Below are 16,956 nucleotides of genomic sequence, written 5' to 3'. Positions count from 1 at the left end.
CCACTTCAAAGACGTAAAGCCGATAACAAACCTCTTGTTTCAGGGCTAAGAAGTAATCTGAGCGGGGTTGTGTTCTCGCGATGCCTTCTCACAAAGACGGCTTTTTAAAGGGGATGGCTCTGCTGGAAGCACATAATGGGAGTGGAAAATCTCAGCTAGGAGCCTGCTCTCAGCTCGGAAGATTGGATGGCTCAGGGCGATTGGGAGTGGACCAGCGAGCTCCCTCCCCTTTAAGAGGCCGTTTAAGAGTGCACTGCTCAGGCCGTTCCCCTTCCGGGGTTAACAGAAAAGTTCCGGATAGTACCCCCAGTCTAGTGGCTTTTGAGCCTGGGCCCCTCGACCTCCATCTGGGACCCAGGATGTTTGGCCTCTTCTCTTTCTGATGCCCACACCTTCGCTCTTGGCCTGGGGAAGGGTCGGGGAACCCAAGCCCACCCTCTGTTCCGGGTTCCAGCCCTGTTTAGGCAGCCAAGGACTGTTCCCTTCATTCCCTCTGCCATTCTCCCGGGGCTGCGCCTCCCTTTCTCCAAGCCTGTCAGCATCTTTCCCCAGCCCTCTGGATTCTACTATCCCTGCCTGGAATCTAGGACTTCTTTCCATTTCTTCTTTGGCAGCTGTAGCGGTGTCCCTTTGGAGCTGCTCCCAGCCCTTCTTGCAGCAGCTGGCCTGTGAAGAGTCACTCCTCTGCCTGGGACTGGTCAGTCCTATGGTCCTGGAGGCAGGAGCTCTCCCCCTCAGCCCTGTCTCTGGAGCTAGGGTTCTGTCCCAGGCTCTCAGCCTTAGGCCAGTCAGTTGTGCCCTGCTTCAGGCAGGGTTCCCTCCCCAGCCCTTCTCCTGGAGCTGGGATTGTGAATGAAGTGAACTACAAGGCTTCCCTTCCCAATTAGCCTCCCACTCCTCCGCCCACCAGCGCCTGCCCTGTGTGAGGAGCCGGCGGCCTCTTTGCTGCTCCCCTTCTCCCACTTAGCTGGGGGAGAGGGGACATTTTCCCTGCTTTCTCTGCAAGGTTTCAGGCCTTTAGAGGTACCGTGTCCAGATTCCTTCCCCAAGTACCATTCACTCCCAGGACCCTTAGGTCTAGATGTATCTACTGGACCCTTGGGCACCCTTAATGCCAGCTGGTGGGGTGGGCTGACCACCAGGCGCTGCTGCGCTCAGTGGCGGACTCCCCCGTTACAGGGGGCCTGAGTCAATAGCACCTGGTGGCCGGCGGGAAGTGAGCTTGCGCTCTCCATTCAGCGTCCGCCTCACAAAAACCACCAGTGAGAGCCTGAGCAGGGCGGCCGAGGATCAACCAGACCAGAAGACCTCACTCCCATCTCAACCCGAGACCTGGTACCTCCCAGCCTGGGCTGAGGCACGCCGGCAACTCTGGGCTGGGGAGCAGATGGCTTTGCTGCTGTCCATGTTGCACCAGTTCTGAAGATAAGAGACGCTGCCTTCTGTCAAGGCACCTCTCCCCAGCTCTCAGTTCAGTTCAGCCTTGACAGAAGCCAGTATTAGCTAGCCAGGAATGGCTGAGCAGAGGCCCTGGGTTGTGGGATGTAACCTTTAACGTGGTGCTGCGGTCGACCTCTCTGTCTGCTGAGGCCAGTTTCTCAGCCATCCAGCCCCAGGGTAAACCAGTTCCCATGTGTTCTCTTTCAGCCCATGTTTTACAGGGGCCTGGCTGGCTCCCAGGTGACGCTGAGCAGCCTGGTGAACCAGACCCGCGTCATGCTAGAGGAGCAAGCTCGCCACCTTCTGAATGAACAGGAGCGGGCGACCATGGCCTACTACCTGGACGAATACAAGGAGACCACCATTTCCGTTGACTCCCTCGTCATGGCTCTCTTCGAGCTACTCAACACACACGCCAAGGTAAGGGAGAGCCACCCCCAGCTCCAGGGAAGCACGGCTCACCCACAGCAGAGCGAATGGAACCGCACGTCGTGGCTGAAGTCAGGCCGGCTCCAGCTACACCACAGCTGGCGAGAGCCATTAGTAAATGGGGCGGTTTTGTAGGCCAGCGAATTCCCCAAGCCAAAGCATGGTCTGCTTGGAGGACACTGGACTGGGAGTCAGGAGACTGGGGGGGCCTGTTCCTAGCCCTGCCACTGACCTGCTGCGTGAGCTTGGGCAAGTCACTGCTCCTCTCTGGGCTTGTTTCCCCTCCCACCCATGTCTGTTTAAATTGTAAGCTTTTTGTCTCTCCCTGTGTCTCTGCAGCACCTAGCACAATGGGGCCCTGATCTGGAGCCTCTAGGTGCTGCCACAACACAACCAATGACTGGTTATGGGTGCAGGGAGTGGCTGAGACGAGGGGCTGTGATGGCAGCTGGTTACAGCCTGAACCACCTCACCAGAATGCCCGTGTGCACAAACTCTGTCCCAGGGTTTGAGGAGCTTAGAGTCGCTCCAGCCATAGGGCTGGAGATAGTGGACATCCCCGTGACACACAATGGCAGAGCCGCTGTGCGATCTGGCCATGCACACGGTTCTTTGTGCTCATGCTCAGCTGGGAGGGAAGTCTGGAGCCAACAGAGGGCAGGAGCATGGGCTTAGCCCCTCTAAACCCAGGCAAGTCCAGCAACCATGCTGGAGAGTGTCTCTGAAGGAGGGTGATGGGGCATCCGTTCCACAGCCGCCAGGTGGGCAATGAAATCACCCAGGGCTTTACGGGGGGCAGAGCAAAGGGGCAAGAAAGTGGGAGGGGCACATCCTGAAAGACACCTCTCCCTGAGAATGGGGGTGGTCACTGACTGCCCTGACCTCCCCCCGTACTGCTCTTAGTTAACGAGTGCCGGATGGATGTGGGCTGCTGCAGGCAGCACAAAGCCTCCATCCCATGGGACTCAGGTAACAGGGCTGCCAGCATGCGTCCCCCATTGCGATAGCAGAGTCGGAGGTGCCGCATGCCCTTCCCACTCCCGCTGCGGCTAACCAGGGGGCCGGTCTCCTTCTAAATCCGCTACACCCTAATGGCCCTTACTGCTGCAGTTAAGTAAGGGAACAGAAGCTCACTCTGCTTTTGCCGATGACGTAATGAGACCAGGCTCCTTGCCACAAGGGGAGTAAATGGAGTTCGCTGCCAGAGGAGGGAAGAGTGAAAAGCAAATGGATGTCCAGTTTACGGGGGTTTCTTCAGCCCTCCGTTAGGCTGTGGAATGCACCTGCTGTGCTGAGAGCCGAGAGCATTGTTCTGAAGGGGGCTGTGGGCTCAGTTGGGTTTGTTGCACACACGGTTAGTAAATGCAACATTTGCACATGCAAATCTGTGCATTTCTACATGCACAATGGTCACCGGCTTGCATTATTGCTGGCTGGAGCACACATGATCGTTTTGTGACCACGCAAACCTGTAAATACTGCGGGATCTGCTTAGGAGGCCTGGCTGCAAAGGTGTTCGGCTTTCCAACACCTGGCACCAAGGCGTTAAAAAAACGCATGGCATCATGGTGCAGCGAAAGGCCAGCTGTCTCATGCACTGTCTTCATGTTGACCTTTTCCTTCCCCCCCATCCCCATCCAGTTCTCGCTGCTATCTGAGGTGAGGGGGGTGATAGCCCCTCAGGACCTCGATCGCTTCAATACCCTGGTTCTGAAGCGGGAGATTGAGTCCATGAAGGCCCGACAGCCCTCGGTGCCCAGTGCCGACTCCTACTCCATGACGTCCCACAGCAACACCGGCTCCTCCACTTGCAGCCACTTCACCTCCACCACGGTCAGCTCGGCTCGGGTGAGTACACTCGGCTTTCCTGCCGTTCCCAGTCAGCCTCCTGAACCACCCTCCTTCTCCGTGAAGCCCTACCCACTCCCTGCTGTCTCGTGAAGTCCTCCTGCAAACCCTTCCCCCCCCCAAACCCTCTGCAAACCTACTCCCCCTCGGCTCTCCAAAATGATCACCAAGCTCACACGGTGCAGGGGCTCCACTCTGGCAGTGGGTTGCAGGCATCACGGAGACCCTCGTCTCATATGCAGAGGTGGCGCGGAGGCGGTGCCTGGGGGCAGGAGAACAGCATTGCTGGCTTCGATCTAAAATTGCTGCCCATTCACTGCACCCATGGCTCTGAAGCTAAGATCAACGTGGTCAAACCGAACATGCTTCAGAGCACAAGCAGATCGCCACAGGCATCCGGGAAGAACCTACCTTCCAACCCCCTAGCCCATCCCCTCCTCCACCTCCACAGCATGGCAGAATCAGCTGAGTGAACTGTGTGAGAGAAGAGGAAATCTCTCCCGCTGAAGCAAGAGATACTGGGCCACTGTTGACGGCAAGGTGCCAGCTTTGATTGGCCTGTGATTGGCTCTCACTGGGCAAACCCTGTAACCCTGAATAACCGAGGTATAGCTATAAACTGGAGAATATCATGTTTTGCTTGGAAAGGCTCCCCCGGTGGCTCCATGACAGCACTTCTACCCCCGATGCCACATGCATGGGCTCAGTAATAGGTGGGGGCTGGTGAAGAGCTGGAAATGGTGCTGAAGCATCAGACTCGTGCCCCGAGATCTCCCCTGACCTGTGTACAAGTGGTATTGGTGGACCCCATCCAGGCAGCCAGGGCAAACGGAGAGACCCTTGAAGCACATGGAAAATGCATGTGCACGCCCCGTAAGCAATTCAGCAGTCACAAGCCTGAGCTCCAGTGGGAATGGGGGCAGGAGGGGGCAGAGCTGTGCTGGAGACCAGTGCACTGAATCACCCTCTGCACTCCACCCTCCTGCCGCTATGGGCCAAAGGGAACCAAAGAAGCGGGAGGATTTCTGCTTTCCTCTAGGGAGGGTCCGGTTGTAAGTCCTTAGGGCCCTCGGGGTGGTGTCCATGATCTGTGAGGAGACGTCCGCTGAAGGTCATGCGGGACCTTGGAGATGACACACCTGGTCTTTGGGAAAGGGCCATTTGCAGGGTCCTGGGGACCGCAGAGGTGATGAACCTGGTGGGGTGCTCACACTCTGCCCCCGCTGAAGTCAGTGGGGAGTGCCAGCAGAGTCTGACCAACACTGAGCCCGCTTGAAAATCCCGCCTTATATCACCGCCCTCCGTTTCTCATTGCACAGGCCCGGGCTCCAACTGCCTTTCCCAGCCCCTGGCCTGCCATTATAGTGATGATACTAGCTGTCCCTTTAAACAAGTCCCCCTCTTCCCTGTGCCCCCATAACCACACGTGCTCCCTACCACCCCCTTCCCCGTCCCAGCAGGATGATGGAAATGGCGCCATCTGCATTCCCTGCCAGTCCTCTTCCTCCCGGCGCGTGAGTGACTCCGTGGCAATGTCTCAGGGTCGTCACCGCGTGCACCATCTCATTAAGTTATCATAATCACCTCTAAGTGTGCTGCGGCGCTGCCGCAAAATTAATTTCCCAGCCGTAAATTGGCTTTCATCATAAACACATTAGCTGCCTTGGAAATTAAAACCTCCATGAAAGGAACAGACAGCCGCGGCTGCTGCCCGATCAGCGCGGCAAGGGGGCAGTAGGAAAACAGGCCAGGCTTCTGTTCTAATGGGAGGCTCTGCAGCCAACAGGGGAGAAGCAGAGGGGGCCTTTCTTGGGGATGAGGCAGCCCGATCTGAGCTCCGAGCATAAGTTTCATAGAATCATAGAATAACAGAGTTGGAAGGGACCTCTGGAGGCCATCTAGTCCAACCCCCTGCCCAGAGCAGGACCAATCCCAACCAAATCATCCCAGCCAGGGCTTTGTCAAGCCTGATCTTAAAAACTTCTAAGGAAGGGGATTCCACCACCTCCCTAGGTAACGCATTCCAGTGTTTCACCACCCTCCTAGTGAAAAAGTTTTTCCTAATAGTTCCTAAAAGTTTTTCATGGCACTGGACATGGTTTTTCAGCCTTTAATGGGAATCCCATAGTTAATACCTTCTGCACCAGCTGAGCTGGATTAAAGCAGCGTGCTGGATCAAGGGGGTGGGGATCGCTCAGTGGTTTGAGCATTGGCCTGCTAAACCCAGGGTTGCGAGTTCAATCCTTGAGGAGACCATTTTTTGGGCCAAAGATTGGGGATTGGTCCTGCTTTGAGCAGGGAGTTAGGCTAGATGACCTCCTGAGGTCCCTTCCAACCCTGATATTCTATGATTTGGATGATTTTCTACATTTCTAATCCAAACAGGAGACTCCAGAGTCACTCTGGGGCATAGGAGGTTGCCAGCAAAATATCTCCAGAGCTGTGGAAGGCAGGAGAGGGTGCTGGCAAATAACAATCCTCAACAAGGAGTGGGCTTAGCTCTTTGAAGTCAAATGATTACCAGGGGGATAGGGAAGGCTGGGAAAATATTGGTGACCCCTTCAGATCCCAAATGGGCAGATGGATGCATTCCTGCCTTCATCCACCACTCTCCAGCCACCGACTGATTCCTGCTTCTGGGTACACGGGATAGAGCTTCAGAATGTGGGAGTCAGGGTGAGCAGCCCCCTCCCAAATTACACCCTGTTCGGAGCACATGGAGCCATACCCCATAGGAATCAATGGGATTGCCTGGGGTGTAAATAAGCCCCGGGTTTGCCCCAGGGTCTGTAGGAAAGCCAGGGCATGCAAAACAGCCGCTCCTCAGACAATCCTTGCTCTTCCTTTCCACATGTGAGACTTGCAGCCTCAGTCTAGTGCTACCAGTGTGGCTAGATCAGCCAGCTCCTGTAACGCCCCCGCCCCTAAAACCCTGATCCTTTGCTTTAACTCTGCCCAGTAATGCCGAAGGAGGAGATGACAGAGGGGGAACTCAAGGGGGCCTGTTATTTCTGTGCAAACCAAGAAAGGGCCCATGTAGTCCACCGATGCTAGTTATCTGGCCCCATCTCCCTGCTCTTCTCTCTGAACGGGGCTCTTGCTGCCTTTATTTGAATGCATTGGAGAGAACCCAAGGCATGTTCCATGGGATGGCAAGGTTGGGGATGGGGAGGGGGTTGTGCAATGTTTTCTTCGTGTCATTCGTTTGTTCTACTTCCTCCCTAACATTTTTGTTTTTCCCTTTTATGTCTGTTTGAATCTGTTCCCCCAGGAGCGACTCTTGTGGCTAATAGACCTGATGGAGGTAGGGTCCTTTCAGTGGGGTGGGGAGTTGCGTGCTGTGATTTCCATAGTGAAAGAGATGTGGGAGTGGGGAGGGCATAATTCAATTGTTTGCTGTCAGAGGCTGATGCCTTCCCGTTCGGTGTTTGCTTTCACTTCCTTTGCCTCTGCCAGCTCTCAGCCTTTCCTTAGCATCCCCCTCCCTGCCACTCCTGCTGGGGCAGCGATGCTTGGAGCTCCAGTGTAGACACGGCTCTGAAGTCTTTACCGCCATGCCCTCTGACCCGATTCGGGCCATGTCAAAATGCTGGCACCCTGTCTACACTAAAGCTCCCACTGCACTTGATGGTGCAACAGTGGGAGATTTGAAGGGCAAGTTCAGCGCCAGTCTCCTGGGCTGATCTGATCTATCCCTGTTTGTCCTTTCTAACTACTGTCTCATTCCAGCTTGTCTCATGATACCTTTGTACCTGCTCCTTCCATCATGGCACCACATCTGTCCACTGCTCTGTGTAATCAGCCAGTCTATGCCCTGGCTGGGGGGTCACATTGGCCATCTAGGGCAGGCCACATTGGCCATCTTAAGTCCACATTGTCTTTGATTCAAGCGCCATAAAGAGCAATGCATAATAGCATGGGTTCTTAACCTAGGGGGCGCGACTACTCTCCTTTTTTGGTATAGCTAGATGGGGAGAGGGTCTCAAAATGTTTGGGGGAGGGGCTCCTGAAACTGTATTCTGCTGTACCATGGGCTCTAGGACAGAACTGGTTGAGAAGCCCGGCACTCTCATGTACTGCAATTCTAATGCGTCCCCAGAACATCTTCCAGGCACACTGAGCCCCAAAAGGCTGCAACCGGGGCGGAATCATACACAACAACAGGCTAAATTACAGGGTGCAGGTGTGTAGAAACACTGGTCCAAACTCATCCCCAGTGCCGCTCTGCTGACCTGCACGGGAATCCCGCAGGGGCTGAGTCTGACCCCACTGTACGGTGAATGATTGCAAGGTCTCATTTGTGAGGCTGAGCGCATCCCATAATGGACCTTTAAAAGCCCCTTCTATCTTGCAGGGAGGAATCTCAAGGTTATTGGATGGAATTCACTCTGCAGGGCAGGTGGAATCTTAAAGCACCTGGGCTGTAGCTGGTGTAGTAATTGGTTTCAGTGGAACTGCGCCTGCATTTGGACTGCGTGAAGTTAGTCCATGCGGAGATAAATGCATACCTGTCTGATGAAATGTGCTTCGAGTGAGCAGTGGGCTAATGAGAACTACCTCACTGGACGACTCTTCTGCAAAGTGCTTTGCTAACCCCTGACTTTGCTTGCCATGAACTCTTGTCAGTGTCTCCTTTGGTGCAGATGGGCTTAGTATCCCCTTGCTCTGGTTGTGAGCTGCGGGGGCATCTCTGGGGAAAGAGGAGGAACTTCATAAATCCCTCATGCTGTGCACTCCCCCCCTTCGCCCCCATCTATTGACCCCTGGTCTCTGGGAAGTCCCGTAGATTGTCAGAATGCTCCCGTGAAGAGGGGATAGCGCCGTGTTTGGTGAAAGGTGCTATTTAGGCTGGGAAGGTAGCACAATGAAGATTAAATGGAGTGGTTTGGGGTCCGTTAGCCAACGTATATGTTAGCTGTAGTATACAGCACGTTAATAGGTAGTGTGCACGTGGTATTTATGCATATGGGTATTGGGAAGTTATGTTAATTGAATGTATTATTCGCTTCCCACAGTTCTCTTCACCCATGTCACCTATCCCACAACACTTTGCAAAACTGAAGGCAGCTTTGGAATTAAAAAAGAGGAAACTTGTCAAGGCAAAGATCCATGAACATTTCGTACCAAGTACAGCCAGAGAGTACTTTTGTTCTGGCTCATCAATGCTTGGAATATAGCATTCAAAATGAGCTCTGGAAAGTATAGGGAGGTACCAAGGACAAGCTGGCACAAAGTAGTGGGACAAACTTAAATTTTAAGTGATGTGTAAAGAGTTTTGTAACTTGTAACATCACACTATCAGTTCTACTAGCTGAAATGTCTAACTTTGAAGCACACCTTCAGTGTGAAGTGAACTTGCTCCAAGGTAAGAATTTGCTTCCTGGAAGCAGGGCATGTATATCTCATTTTCGTATCGTAGTACTTTGTCCTTAGACAATACATTTGGCTACGTTTGGTTATTTGGTCTCTTGGACATTTTTAAAAATGAACCGCGAGGATAGTTAGATGATTGGCTACCCCTTTTAATCACTAGTTTGTATGATAATGCGTTTGGCAAAGCAGAAACTTGGGAAGTGCCACTTCACACCAAACTAAGGGCTAGATTTTTATTTTATTTACACCAGCAGAAAATCCCGTGTATATATGTGGGCTTAAGTGCAGTTACTTGGGATATACCTCGGTATAACTGAGAGCAGACTCTGGCCCTCTATCTGATAAAGGGACTTACTTACATGAGCCACGGGGATCGCATGGTTCCATCTGGTGTGCAGGCCATCTGTATTCCTTCCCATCATGGGGGATGTGTCACCCCCAGGTAGTAGTAATAATCATACTTTGTAACTAAATCATTGTGAGTGACCAAAGCTTTTGCAAAGGTGTTCACAGATGGGGAAACTGAGGCACAGAAAGGGGAACTGCCCAGTTCGAGATGTTGGCAAATTGCATAGACAGTTGCTTGAGTACGCTTTGGTCTGTTATGAAATATATTCAAGAGACTAAATCGCCAATACCAGTCAGGTTTATTGCTATAAGTCAATCATAATATAGTCCAGGGAAAAGATTCAGTATGATGCCAGTCTCTGGGAAGCCATCTCGTGCAGCTTTGTTACATTCACCTTATGTAAGGCCGTGTGCTCCCAGAGTTGCACATTTCAACCAGTCGTATTTACAGGATGATTTTCCAAGGTACAAAGCTCTTTTCTTCTGTTCCTCTCCTTATCTTTGTTTTGGGTACTAGCGTTTCAGGTGCTGGGTCATGAAAGTCCCTCCCTAGCTTATACCAAGACGGAGAGCAAATGTATCTCGATTTTGACAAGTTCCTATCTGCCGATGCCAGTTGTTCTATTGTAGGGCACTGTGGGATGTAGCTTCGCATGAATAACAGAACTCTGGGAGAAGCATAGGCCAATGTAGCTCTTATCATGGCCAGGCGTTCGTATAATGTGGTGTATGTTAGGCTAGGATGTGTGTATTCTCTAGCAAAGATCATACAGCAAAACAGTGATAAAGCCAGGAACAAGGCCTAGACCTCCAGGGTGCCAGGCTTTCCAGGTGCTGCCACCTTGAATGAGGCTAAGTGTGGCATGGTGTCATCCCCTTTCCAGGGGCGAGGAAGGCTGGTGTCACCAGGTCCACTTTGACACCCCGGATCCATTTGACTGCTCCTTGATTCACCATGATAGCCACCAGACCCTTACTTGGGACTCAAGGTGTGTGGAATATGGGAGGCCGTGGTACTAACACTGTGCCCCCTTCAACTCCGAATCTCTCAGGCACCCCACGTCTGGCAGCAGTCCCCACCACTAAATAGCACCTTCCCTAGTGTCAAGATGGCCGCAGCAGTGCCGAAGGATTCCCCACCAAAGGGCCCTATCCACCATCTCGGAGGTCACTGGGAGCCTTTCAACTGGCTGCAATGAGAATTGGATTGGGTTCCGGTCCATCCCTGGTGCATCTGCACTGAAGTCAATGGAGTTACGCTAGGCGTGGATCTACCCCAAAGGCTACCTCTCCAGTGCCCAAAAGCCCTGTGGCAGCAAGTCTCAGAGCCCTGTCAACAGATGCAGGCTTGCGGGGCTCATGCTAGGGGGCTAAAACTAGCCATGTCGACTTTCCCACTCAGGCTGGAGCTGGGACTCTGAGACCCACCCCACTTGCCAGGTTTCAGAGCCTGAGTGAGAACAGCTACATGGCTATTTTTAGCCCCATAGCACAAGCCCAGGAGCCGGAGTGAGTTGGCCTGGCCTCTGAAACTCACTTCTGTGGGGGAGGGGTGGGAGTGAGGTTGCAGTGTAGACGTACCCTAAGAGTCCCCTCAGCTCTCCAATCTGCAGGCTAATGATTCATAGATTCATAGATATTAAGGTCAGAAGGGACCATTATGATCATCTAGTCTGACCTCCTGCACAATGCAGGCCACAGAATCTCACCCACCCACTCCTGCGATAAACCTCTCACCTATGTCTGAGCTATTGAAGTCCTCAAATCATGGTTTAAAGACTTCAAGGAGCAGAGAATCCTCCAGCAAGTGGCCCGTGCCCCATGATACAGAGGAAGGTGAAAAACCCCCAGGGCCTCTTCCAATCTGCCCTGGAGAAAAATTCTTTCCCGACCCCAAATATGGCAATCAGCTAAACCCTGAGTATATGGGCAAGATTCACCAACCAGATACCCAGGAAAGAATTCTCTGTAGTAACTCAGATCCCACCTCATCTAACATCCCAAACTTCTGAATGAGCTGGTCAATTCGAGGATCACTAGCCCCTTCTAAACTTGTGAGGTGTGATATCATTATGGGGTGCATGAAGTTCACCCCCAGGCAAGCCAAGTCCTAATTAAACCTCTCGGTAATGCTGATTATAGATTCATAGATACTAAGGTCAGAAGGGACCATTATGATCATCTAGTCTGACCTCCTGCACAACGCAGGCCACAGAATTTCACCCACCCACTCCTGCGAAAAACCTCTCACCTATGTCTGAGCTATTGAAGTCCTCAAATCATGGTTTAGAGACTTCAAGGAGCAGAGAATCCTCCAGCAAGTGACCCATGCCCCATGCTACAGAGGACGGCGAAAAACCTCCAGGGCCTCTTCCAGTCTGCCCTGGAGGAAAATTCCTTCCCGACCCCAAATATGGCGATCAGCTAAACCCTGAGCATATGGGCAAGATTCACCAGCCAGATACTACAGAAAATTCTTTCCTGGGAACTCAGATCCCACCCCATCTAACATCCCATCACAGGCCATTGGGCCTATTTACCATGAATATTTAATTACCAAAACCATGTTATCCCATCATACCATCTCCTCCATAAACTTACTGAGTTTAATCTTAAAGCCAGACAGATCTTTTGGCCCCACTGCTTCCCTTGGAAGGCTATTCCAAAACTTCACTCCTCTGATGGTTAGAAACCTTCATCTAATTTCAAATCTAAACTTCCTGATGGCCAGTTTATATCCATTTGTTCTTGTGTCCACATTGGTACTGAGCTTAAATAATTCCTCTCCCGCTCCGGTATTTATCCCTCTGATATATTTATAGAGAGCAATCATATCGCCCCTCAACCTTCTTTTAGTTAGGCTAAACAAGCCAAGCTCCTTGAGTCTCCTTTCATAAGACAAGTTTTCCATTCCTCGGATCATCCTCGTAGCCCTTCTCTGTACCTGTTCCAGTTTGAATTCATCCTTCTTAAACATGGGAGACCAGAACTGCACACAGTATTCCAAGTGAGGTCTCACCAGTGCCTTGTATAACGGTACTAAAACCTCCTTATCCCTACTGGAAATACCTCTCCTGATGCATCCCAAGACCGCATTAGCTTTTTTCACAGCCATATCACATTGGCAGCTCATAGTCATCCTATGATCAACCAGTACTCCAAGGTCCTTCTCCTCCTCCTATGACCCAGCCAGACCTGGTTATCACCTCCTAGTTTAATGTGTCTTTGGCTCTCTGCTCAGTTCTGCAAAGCAGGGGTTAATTGTACAATGTAATAATCAGCTGCAGTCTCTTGATCACAGGAGCTCAGGTATTGTAGAATTTGCTTAAAAATGAGCTGGTCCTGAGGGATTTGGAGAGGGGTTTGGGTTTTTCCCGGCTGTGTAATTATTATGTTTACAAAATTGAAATCTACATTGATTTTATGTGGTCATTATTTCGTAGCGAATGTAGTGCCAGATTGACAGACAGCAGAGTTCTCTGTACAGAGCCCAATCCTGCGAGGGGCTGAGCAGCTCCTGGGAGGCGCTCGACACCAGGATGGATTGGGCCCTGTAGCTCCAGAACAGACACCGCGTAGAGGGCAGCAGTGTCCTCCCACATCCTGACCCCTGCGAATAAGCATGAACTCCATTCTGGGTGGAACAACTCATTGCAGGAGATGGGGAGGGAGATGATCTCCTTGTCCATTCATCCTTAAGTGACCATGCTCACCAGTAGCTGAAAAGGCCTAGCTTGGGGTTGGGTTCAGAACAAAGTTTCAGTTTTGGTTCTTATTTTAGCCAAAATGGATCAGCCATGCCTGGTTTTAAAGGGACAGAGGTCTAAATAAAAGTGAGGCGGGGTTATCTAGTGATTAGAGCAAGGAGCTGGGTGTCAAGACTTCTGGACCCTGCATCTAGCTCGGCTACCAACCCCAGGGAATGATCACAAAGTCACTTATCTTCCTGTGCCTCAGTTTCCCAACTGTAAAGTTAGACTAGTATATTGCCCTGCTACCCTGGGGAGGGACCAGTGACTTGATAGACTTAATTAATTAATATCTGGGAAGTGCTTTGAGACCCTCAAATGGAAGGCGCTTGAGAACAACTGGAAAAGGTGTTAGAATGATCCCAGGTTCCTGCAGGTGGTGAAACGAAATACCTGTTTTCCCAGTCACTTTGCCTGCCTGTTTCCCGTCTCCTGAAGAAATGATGGGTTGTGGCTGTTGTATCTTAAATCCACATAGAGGGGAGATTAGACGGGGCCTTTAAATTATCTCAGTTCATCTCCTCCAAATTTACCATTCAGCAGTGACCTTTCTGTTCATCCTGAAAACTTAGTTCTGAGACTGAAGTTCTAGAAGTGCTCTCAGATTCCCCACTTCTCAGTATAATAAACTCAATTAATGAAGCAAGAGGACCAATAAATTCACTTAACAATGTAATGGTGCTGGAGGTGGGTCTCTGCTAACATCACCATGGAATCTGGAGCTCCCAGACATTTCTTACAAGTAATAATTCACATGAATCTGCAGTGGGTTTAGATAGCATCTCAGTAGAAGCACAAGGAATTTTGGCAGGAAATCACAATACTGCTTGCTGTGGCTGAAAGAATAGAGTCCGATGTTTTAAGGTGTTTCGTGAAAGGTCTTCCACCCCTTCACCCCACCAGCGTATTTGGGGAAGGCAGCATGATCCAGAGCAGTGATTCTCAACCAGGGGTACACATACCCCTGGGGGTAGGCAAAGATCTTCTGGGGGTATGTCATCTCATCTAGATATTTGCCTAGTTTTACAACATGCTACATAAAAAGCACTAGCAAAGTCAGCACAAACTAAAATTTCATACAGACAAAATGAGAAAGGAAGCTAATTTCCATGGGTTAGAAGGAAACAGTTGAACCATGCCAAGCAGCCCCCCAGGTGGGATATCTGTTATCTCCTGTGCTAAAATGACATTAATGTGTAGTGTAGCTCACAGGTGTTAAACCACTGTCAAGCTACACACCAGAAATGGTCACCTTTCAGCCGAGGGCAAAGTGATCCCAGTTGTATAGCAATATATGTTAGTAAAGCGCAGTGGGACTTGAGAATATAAAATACATCTCCATATAAGTAGTTATTTTATTATTACCCTGTGTCCATGCCCATGTTGTTAGTACTGCTGTTGGAAAAACTTTGACAAACTTTGTTTTGTCAAAATTGAAATATTCTGTGGACACAGTTTGATTTGACGAACTTCCAACAGAAATCAGGTTTCCACCGGTTTCCTGCCATCTTGCCTACCCACCTCCCCGGCAGACCACCTGTGGGCTGCCAGGGAACTGAGAGCCTGGTATCCCTGGGCCGTCCAGGGTGGGGGGCTCAGTGGCAGCCCACCAGACAGACTGCCCCAGCGCCGAGACTTTGTTCCCTTTCATGGCGAATTTTCAATTTTATTCCAACTCTGAATAAAACCAGATTTCAAAATACCAAAACCCTCCTCGAAACAGAATGACCTTTCTCTGCCTGGCTCCTGTCGTTAGCAATAACTGGGAAAAAGGAGATGCTAATTTTTAACAGTGAGTTTAATTAACCATTGAAACCGATGGCCAAGGAATGTGGTAGATTCTCCATCACTTGGAGTTTTGACAGCAAGACGGGGTATATTTCTAAAAGATTACACCCGAGCTCCGTTACAGGTTGGACTCAGTACAGAAATCAGTGGGTGAAATTCTCTGGCCTGTACTCTGCAGGGGTCAGACTGGATGATCACAAAGGCCCCTTCTGCCCTTAGGATCCATGAATAACGTACATTAGAGGGAGGAGAAATAGACGGTTGATAGGTGCGGAGCTATTTCTAAACACTTGTTTTTCAAAGCTGTGGCATGGGGCCTCAGTGGCCTTTTAAAGCGACAGCCAGTAAAACCTGATCTTAAAATAGAGTGAGCTCCTACAGGCACGTTTTTGCTTAAAAGCCATTACCTTTTACAGCCAGGAGCAATTTCTACTTTGCCCAGAAATATTAGGCGTAAGGGAAATCCAGTCCTCTTTTAGGACAGCTCAGCAAAACATGGAACCATATTTATATCTCCACGCAGATGGGCCGAAAACAGCCAGGGTCAGCAGCATTGTTGGCAGGGCCTAGGCATAGAGCAGCCCGGGGGCTGCTGAGAACTCCCTAGCAGCAAAGAGAGGACTGGCAGGCTGCCTTGACTCAGTGAGCATGTTCCCCTGGCACACGGTGCCTGGCATGTCTGGAGACAGACAGCCCACCAGCCCTTTCCCTGAAATGCCCATTACTATGGCAGAACATTTCAGAACTATCTCCAGCTGAGATCCAGTACAGGAACAGCCTGGTCGAAACAGAGATGGGGTGGAATGGATGTAAAACCACAGGAGTCCTGTAGTCTCCTCCAGAGTAAACCAGTGGGGTGTATCCTCATGGGTAGGGCCCTACCAAATCTGGTCTTTTGTGTCATTTTACCCTGTCCTATACAGATTCCACAGAGGAGACAAGTGGGGGGGGGCCGCAAGGTGATTATGGGGGGGGCGGTATTGCCACCCTTACTTCTGTGGTGCCGTCAGCACCGGGTGGCCAGAGAGCGGCAGCTGTTAGCCAGCTGCCCAGCTCTGAAGCCAGGAGCAGCGCAGAAGTAAGGATGGCAATACCACAGCCCCCCCTACAGTAACCTAGCAACTCCCCCCCCCCGGCCTCTTTTGGGTCAGGACCCCTACGGTTACAACACTGTGAAATTTCAGAGTTAAATAGCTGAAATCATGAAATTTACAATTTTTTAAATCCTATGGCCGTGAAATTGACCAAAATGGACCATTAATTTGGTAGGGCCCTACTCATGGGTCAGCGTAAAGATTTGCTGCAGTGTGACCCTTGAGAAATCCTCCTGTCCTGCAGGAAGGGAAGGAACTCGGTGCTGTTCACCCTGCAGGGGGAGAGGAATTGTAAAGGGCACAGTCGCCAGAAAGCCCAGGTCCTGCTGATAATCCAAACTGAGCGAGCTGCACCTGGTCCTAGGCCTGGTTGTTACTGGCAGGGTCTCTCCAGGGGTTCCCTGATCAGTGTGGGCAGGTTTTTTGTTTATGTCCCCTGAGAACCAGGCTAGCCAAATTGTGCAATAGAAACACCCCCTTCCTCCCGCTCTCCTCACCGAGCCCATTAGCTCCGAGGCCGATCGCCTGGCTGGAGTAGAACTGCACCGGGATCAGGCAGAGAAAGCAGCAGCCACCCTGCCAGCAGCCCTGCGGCATACAGGAGAGCTTTGCAATGCGCATCCATCAAACCAGAGTGCAAACTCCCCTACCTGTGTAGTGCTGATACTGAGACTGCACATTGGACCAGGTCTTTGGGAAAGGCTTTAGATACCCTGGTGATGGCCATGGTGTAAGAGCGGGAGCTGTAGCCAAACAGGCCTGGTGTGGAGGAGCAGACTTTACTGTCTCTGTAAATACTTTCTCTCTTCACTCCGCCTTCCCTGGAAACTTTTTTAGGCCAATGATGTTAAAGGTGGGTCTCGATTCCTGTCTCCTAAGCTTCCCTA

At 51.1% G+C, this 16,956-nt stretch overlaps 1 protein-coding gene across 1 annotated transcript in view; it reads left to right on the top strand.

Moving 5' to 3' along the window:
- WHRN (whirlin) overlaps positions 1–16,956 on the top strand; it is a 107,112-nt gene that overhangs the window by 72,285 nt on the left and 17,871 nt on the right. Inside the window, exons 6-7 of the mRNA XM_077836017.1 lie at positions 1,648–1,860; positions 3,511–3,717. Of these exons, the coding sequence (XP_077692143.1) occupies positions 1,648–1,860; positions 3,511–3,717 (420 nt within the window). The remainder of the gene's footprint in view (positions 1–1,647; positions 1,861–3,510; positions 3,718–16,956) is intronic.

The sequence above is a fragment of the Eretmochelys imbricata genome, chromosome 16, assembly GCF_965152235.1.
Source record: "Eretmochelys imbricata isolate rEreImb1 chromosome 16, rEreImb1.hap1, whole genome shotgun sequence".
Classification (NCBI taxonomy): Eukaryota; Metazoa; Chordata; order Testudines; family Cheloniidae; genus Eretmochelys; species Eretmochelys imbricata.
Note: the sequence above shows the minus strand (reverse complement) of the source record. Positions and strands in the feature narration are given on the sequence as shown.